The sequence below is a fragment of the Buceros rhinoceros genome, unplaced genomic scaffold (assembly GCF_000710305.1).
Source record: "Buceros rhinoceros silvestris isolate BGI_N320 unplaced genomic scaffold, ASM71030v1 scaffold31321, whole genome shotgun sequence".
Taxonomy (NCBI): Eukaryota; Metazoa; Chordata; class Aves; order Bucerotiformes; family Bucerotidae; genus Buceros; species Buceros rhinoceros.
In genome coordinates this window covers 15,719-23,005 of record NW_010395343.1, presented here as the reverse complement: position 1 = coordinate 23,005, position 7,287 = coordinate 15,719, and the positions used below count along the sequence as shown (strand labels likewise).

The 7,287-nt window shown below is 46.7% G+C and overlaps 1 protein-coding gene across 1 annotated transcript in view; it reads right to left on the bottom strand.

Moving 5' to 3' along the window:
* Nucleotides 1-5,011: 5,011 nt before the first annotated feature.
* The window catches only part of CRBN (cereblon), a gene marked incomplete at its 5' end in the record, with an annotated part of 17,719 nt that continues 15,443 nt past the window's right edge, over nt 5,012-7,287 (bottom strand). Inside the window, 2 exons of the mRNA XM_010145525.1 lie at nt 5,012-5,195; nt 6,760-6,891. Of these exons, the coding sequence (XP_010143827.1) occupies nt 5,012-5,195; nt 6,760-6,891 (316 nt within the window). The remainder of the gene's footprint in view (nt 5,196-6,759; nt 6,892-7,287) is intronic.

The following is a 7,287-nucleotide window of genomic DNA, read 5'->3' as shown; positions in this document are numbered from 1 at the left end:
GCTGAGTCAGTATCATCGTTCTTGTCTCCTCACTAGTTTTTCAGTAACTAATTAATTGACCCCATAGATAACTGGTGAAAGGTTCTACGCTCCTTTTTCAGCCTCCTGTGTGAAACATTCCGTTAACAGCGGGAGGGGAGGGAGACGCAGGGTCCCACCTTGCCCCTGGGCCCAGGGTGGTGCAAAGGGAAATTAGTGACAGCTCAAGGGTGGGGAGAAGGGAACTGGACAAGGGGAGGGTTGTTTCCAGGACTGGTACGGGGCTTGATGAGGAGTTTTCAGTCTGTTTGAACAGCAGTTCAGTAACGCGGCAGAAAGCAGGTTTTTGGAGCTCCCGGCTGCTCTTGGCAAACATGTACCAACACCCCTGGCCGTTGCTGGCGTGCTTTAAAAATAACAACAACTGGCTGTAACCGAGAAATCTCTCTTTATAATTTTATTGCAGGTGTAAGTTTGTTTTCCTATAAAACTAATAAAAAGGTTTGGATTTAATTTTCCTCAGCTGTCTTATAACGCTAGAGGGCGGTGATGGCAAAAACCCAGCATTTTACACTTCCACACAGTTAACTTTCCAGCTCCCTCGTTTGTTTTTTCTCCTAGGAAGTAAGTCACTCATAGTAAATAAACCATGGTGGAGGGACTTAGGAACTTCAGGATGACAGGAAAGGGGGGAAAAAAAGTGCTGCTTGTCTCTGTTAATAATCCCAAGAACACGAAGGTGTTTGGTTTAATTGTGTGATGAAACCAAAAACTCCTTATGCAATTTATGGAAATTGTGGGAGGGAGACAACTAACACAAGTCAGGGCTGTAAGGAACATAAAACCTCCTCTTAAGGCAAAAAGCTAAAGTAACAGTGACAGGTTACCCAAAAGAGTCAGGGTCATACTCGACTTGGAGGGAGGATTTTTTCAGGGCACTAACCTGGAACTTCTACAATCATCTCCAGAATGGTAAAAAAACCCCCACAAATTCTGCTTTCACCAGCCCTGCTCGGCACTGGGTGTAATTAGCAGCTCATTTTAACCGCGGGCTGTGCTTGAGGTTTCCAGCATCCCGGGTTTGCTGTGTTCCGAAGAAATGAAAGGGCACTAAATCAAAATAACGGAGTGGTTTAATCGGGCGCCACCAGCTTGAGTCCTCCTGGGTTTGAATAAACACCTTTTTAAAGTACCAAATGGGGAGATAAGCCGTTTGATAAGCTGTGGCCAGGAAAGCCCATTTCTCCCATGGATTACTTGACTAATTAAACGCTCTTTGCAGTGCGTTAATTAAAGATACACACTGGGAAGCCCGCCTGGCTTTGCTGGCTGGGGGCTGCTCCTGGCTCCCCAGCGCGACAGCCCTTCCCAGAACTGCTGCCAGCATCGACTGCAGGACAGACCTTAGGACAGGGTGTGACTGAAGTAACAGGCTTGGTTTTCCTCAAAGTGGCTCTGGAGTCACCTTCTGCTCTCGCCCCCTCACTCCCTCGTACATGTACCTACCGCTTTCCCTGTAGGACCAACTGGGGTCAGGGGAGATGCTGGAAATCCATCAGTGCTCTTAGACAGTGGGAAGTTAACGCAGAAGGAAAAGATTTGGGACTGAAGATGAGAATTACTGAGGTGGATTAAAACAAGATGAGAGACCAAAGAGCTTGAGCTGAAGGCCGTCATGGTTCATTCTGGAAGGACAACCTGCCTCCCTCCATGTTGTTTCTTCCCTTCTCTGCCTTTCTGTGAAGCTGAAACTCTTCCAGTTTACACAGTCCCTTTGGAAGCTGACCAGTTTAAAACACAATGTAAACAGAGTCACGTACTTCCTCCCATCACAGCAATCAGCAGTAAAGAAAGGACGATTTGAAAGAAATTCATTTTTATTCTCTGCAAATGTCTGCAAGCAACAAGATTTGTTTTCTGAAAAGTTGTCTCAGGAGGCCGACAGAGGAGGAGTGAGAGTGGAGAACGTGTTACCCTGGCCACAGCGTTTCCACAGCAATTAACCAAGGTGAAGAGACGCGAGGAACAGAACGAACTGCGGTACGTACAAACGCAGCGTGATTGAAAACCCAAGGGCAGAGCATTGGATCGAGGGGCAGATCCGGTGCGCAGGGGTCCTATGTGGTTCCCATCAAAACAGAACGAGAACATACAAAACTTTGTGGTACTACAGGCTCCAATATGTCGGATGTCGTCATGCTACTGCAATGACAGCCTGAAAATGAGCCATTCTGCGCCACATGGACGCCGCTCTGGCCCAGAGCTGCTGCTGCTGCACAGGGCACCTCCTCGGCTGTCCCCGTGCCTCGGCCCTCCCTTCTCCGTCAGCGGCCGTGGCTGTGGCCCTGCCAGGAGACCAGCCCCACCACTGCCCAATTCCTGCAGCTCAAGGAGGAGGGAGAGAAGAGCAGAATGACCCCTCCTGGCAGCAGCGAGCAAGCTGATCAGATTCATTCATTAACCCATGAAGCCACAAGGCAACCACTGAACATGATAAATACAGGAAATTATCCTGAAATGTCAGTTCCTTCCTACTGAGCTCTCCAAAGCCTATCATGTCCATATTTGTCAGTAATCATTTTTCACAGTCCCAATCCAGTAGTTTTTCTCTCCAAAAAAGGAGAAAAGGAGTACAGAAAATATGAACCAACATACAGAACTAGCCACAGCTCCCCCACCCCCCCACCCCGCTGGAAGTCACATGCTGCAGGTGCTGAGCACTCCTGCACGCGTAGCACTGTCCTGGCCAGCTTCACCACGGCCCCTCCAGGCAGCAACCTGATTCTCACTCATCTTCAACCTGGGCAGCATCATGGACTTACTTTGTAACGGCCAACATTATGCAGAAGGTTGGGCAGATGGAACAGCATCATCAACAATGAAATTAAATTAGTTCTAAATTTACTCCTGACTCATCTCACTTGATTATATTAGTTCACATTTGACTATATACACACAATACCAAAAAAATAAGCTTATTTTGTATTCAAACAGTGCCAGCTTAACACTGTTTCTAGCTGAGGCAATCCAAAAGACTCGGCCCAAAACCCAAACACCTGATGAAGTTCAGCAACAGCTGAGGAAACAATCATTCTGGAAACCTCATGCACCACACCCTTGGTAAATGTTTAACCTGAATGGCAACAGAAGGAACTTTAAAGCACCCTCAAACTTTTTTGTCACCCAAGGGCCTGACTGAGGGTAACAGGAATGAGATACTGGGTGTCCGTGAGAGAAAAACCCCAGGCTGAGCCACGTGTGTGCGCAGACGTGTGTGTTGTGGGCACATCTGTGTGTGCAGGGCATGAGGGGAGCGCTAAGTTCAGTGGTTACCCAAGTACAGAGGTCTCACAGTCTCACGCTAGAGCTTATTTCAGCCTTTGGAAAGCTTACTGTAGAATCCTAACCCAACTCCGGGATGTTTCTGTGAAGAAAACGCGCCATCATTCACCCTCTATTTGTTCAGAGGTCTATGCAGCGAAATATTGCTTGTCACAGCGCATGGGCACCCCAGGGCACAGGGCTAAACACGGCATCGAGGAGGTCTGCACAGCCAACGAGAGTCATCACAGAAGCACAGAGGTAGAAGGCTTCAGAGAACTAAACCTGAGTTACACACCTCGCGCAGGAACTGCCCCCACAGCTGCGCACAGCTGGGCCTTCTCTTAGCTGCGGGGTAGGTACCACACCGGCAGGTCAAGCAGCCGCTCGTCTTGTCCCACCGGGCCTTTCGCTGCGGTATCCGCCCACGCGACACGCGCGTGCTGTAGGGGTGCGATCGAGAGCGAGCAGGGACTGGCTGACGCCTGAAATCTTCATTAGTTTTGTGACGTTATAGCCAACACTACAAGGTCTGAGAGGTTGACTGTGAAGAAATAAAGAGTGAATGATAACGCTTCAAAAGGAAAAAACCCACGTGTGTATGTGCACAAACACTGAAGAAATCCTCAGTTTCCATCAAAGTGCATTCTGAGGGGAAAAAGAACCACCAATAAATCAGTGGCAAAAGCTGCCCCATTTTGGCACCTGACTTCTGTAGCCTTTCAGACACCAAAGAACCCCCCAAAACCTCACAGCCTTTTATTTATTTGGAAACTTCTGCTCCTTGTAAAATAAGGGTGACAATGTGAAATTCTCCTATAGAGAGTGAAAGTGTGAAAGAAAAAAAAAAAAAGATATGTAGCCCCTCCTTGTCAAAATAAGTACTACTGGAAAATGGCGACAGTTTCGCATTTCAGAGGGCCCTTCATGGACACATCTGCTGGGAAATGAATCTTCACAGAAATCATTCTGAAAAGAAAATATAAGCACATTCAACAGCAAGTGACAGCGTAGTTCTGGGACTGCCCTGTAGTTTGTATAAATAGTTCAAAACTTCAGACTTCTAGAATCAGACTAAATAGATCAGGCAACTTGTAAGGACACGTCAAAGGGCACCCTGCGACGGTTCCAGCTCCTTCTTCCCACTTACAGCACTGCCACCACCACCAGTGCCAGTCAGGAGAGACACCTGGGACCTGTTCGCCCTTCCATGGATAGTCAGCGAGGATCTGACAAACAGCACAAGCGTAAAGTGTGAGGGACTCCACGTGGTTAGAAACTGGGATTCTCAGCAAAACCACTTTGAAGGAGATTATGGAAAATAGTAACTGGTATCTACCATCATACATCTACTGCATAAATTAGACTCTGCTCACCATTTTAGTTTCCCCCCCACCTTCCTTCACTGCAAGCTGACAGCAGTAAACATCTTCTGAAACTCTCCAAGGATGGAGAAAGTTCAGTCTCAGGCCTGTCAGAGGGATGAGCGACTCCTCGGTGTCCCACGGCACCTCAGCTGTCCTGTTAAAGATGTGACCTCCAGTTCTTGGTGTGTCTCACACAGCAGCAACGTGGACGCACACCAAACCCCAGCTCATCTTGGGGGGGCTTGGGGGGTGCTGCTTGGTTCCAAAGTTTTAGTGAGCATCAGAAGCAGAACGGAGCATTCGAGAGAGGCTGCTGCCTGCCTGTCTCCAGAGCCGGTGCTGGGTCACAGGCAGAGTAACGGAGATCTATCGTGGCCCGCGTCGTCCTCTGCTTCTGGGATCCGCGGCAGGAGAGCGGACCGCGTCAGGCCCCAGAACTTCTGAGGTGACATATCCTTTTTGGTAGCCGTGAACTTCCAACCCATGTGGTTCCCGCAGATTCGGCACTGGGCTATGGTCCAGGCGTACCTACCAAAAACAAAACAGAGAGCTCACGCTAACGGCTACGGCAGAGACAGTCTACAAACACCGGCGCACAGCTCACGGATCAGGTAGGAAGGGAATACTGGTCTCAAGCTGGATTTTCAGCGAGTCTTTGGGAATCAAGGTACCAAACTCCCATCTGAAAACTCTGCAGATCTTATAAAAATTAAAAAAAAAAAATTTAAAAATCAGCCTTCAAGTGGAGAAAGCAACTGAAGTATTTTATTGGCTCAACACGTCAGCAGGACGATGAAATGCTGTGTGCCTTCAACAGAAAACGGCTCCTCGGAGGGTTACCAAAGGGAAACAGGCCATTCCTGCACTGCTCCTGGATTAACAGGGAACTGAGCCACGGAGCTTTTCTGTGCCAGCTTTAAAAGGCAGAACACGAATATTTCAAAACCCTCATAGAAGAAAAGAGCTGAGAAAACACATACGGGTAACAAAAATTAACTCCGGGTATTATAAGCCACAAGTCTTCTCCAGGGAGGATTAAAGCCTGGGTGTCCTGGGACAGACAGGTCACAGGCCCGCCGAGTCACTGCTCATACGGGTAACAAAAATTAACTCCGGGTATTATAAGCCACAAGTCTTCTCCAGGGAGGATTAAAGCCTGGGTGTCCTGGGACAGACAGGTCACAGCCCCGCCGAGTCACTGCTCGCTGCTCCGTGATAACCCAGACAAACAAAATTACCACCAGCACAAGAAAATGTAAGACTAAAAGCGTGAAGGACCTTGACTGGCCACAGATACAGCAAGATTATTTTACGCTGTTTTGCAAGAGGACATGACAGCCAAAGGGACTCTGGACACTGTGGCACAGAGAAAGGCACACAGGAAAGCGATCTGGTACAAACATACTTCAAGAATATTTTTGTGAAGCTAAAATTCAGTTATAGTTTGACATTTGAGCTATTCTCAAGAGTTAACCATTGAAAGTTTGGAAGGGGAGCCTGAAGCACACTTGTCTAGCCCCCAAAAAATCAAATCTAAGCTGCCAGAACAGGGTGACATTTGGATGCAAGACTCGTCATTATTAGGCAAGACTTCCAGATCGTAACAGTTCATTCTGCTACTGTTAGAGACAGCAAGACTAATAACTAACTAACTCACCCCCCAAGGTAATCAGATTAATACAAACCTGATGATCTTTAAATTAAGGTAACATTTATTCAGTTTTTAAATCCGCAAAAAGTAGCTCAGTAGAATAACTGTATTTATTATTTATTATTTATCATGTTTTTCATTTGCACTTTATCTACTTTTTGATCAAGGAAAGCTGCATGGAAACAACTGAGATTTCAGTTGTGGCTTACACAAAACCAATCCTAACATTCCCTTAAAAAACTCCAGAGAAATTCTGAAAACCTTGTATCTGAATTTTTCATTGTATTTGATTTTGAAAAAGTCTACATTTACTTCCCTATTTTTCCTAGGCGTGAAATGATGATTCAAGAATTATATATTTAGTATCCCACCATCACAGGGAATAAGTTTCCAACCCAATTTCTGTCATTTGCTGACAGAATGTCTTTTAGCTGTCATTACCCAGGGAACCAGCTGTGCTCCGTCGACGGCCGCCCGCTGAGATTCAAGTTGCAGGCTTTATATACGGTGAGAGTTTCGTGGATGTACCCGTGAGGATTCACATATGCTGCCATGGGCCCACACAGGGATAAACTGCAACAGACAGTTAATGGTTTTGTCAGAGTTCAGGGCAGAACAATCACAAAGGCTGTCACATGTAAACAGAGGAAAAACCGCGTAAAACGATTTGCCGTAGCAGAAGAACCACTTCAGGCTGTAGGGGAAAAAGTACCTTCCATTATATTGTTAAAAATGGAAAGAAAACAGGTACCAGTGTAAAATACCATTGGTCAAATTTTGGTAGGACTGCAGAAATTTAAGTGTCTGGTGTTATAAATCTGATGCCTTCCTCACTGACAAAGTATTCGTTACCTGCTAATTAATGCCATGCGGCAGAAAAGGGATTTAAGAAGATTTTATCCCAAGTAAGGATTAAAACATTCCTGTGTTCCGATGAACCCGGCCCAGCACTTCGTTAAAGGGGTCAAG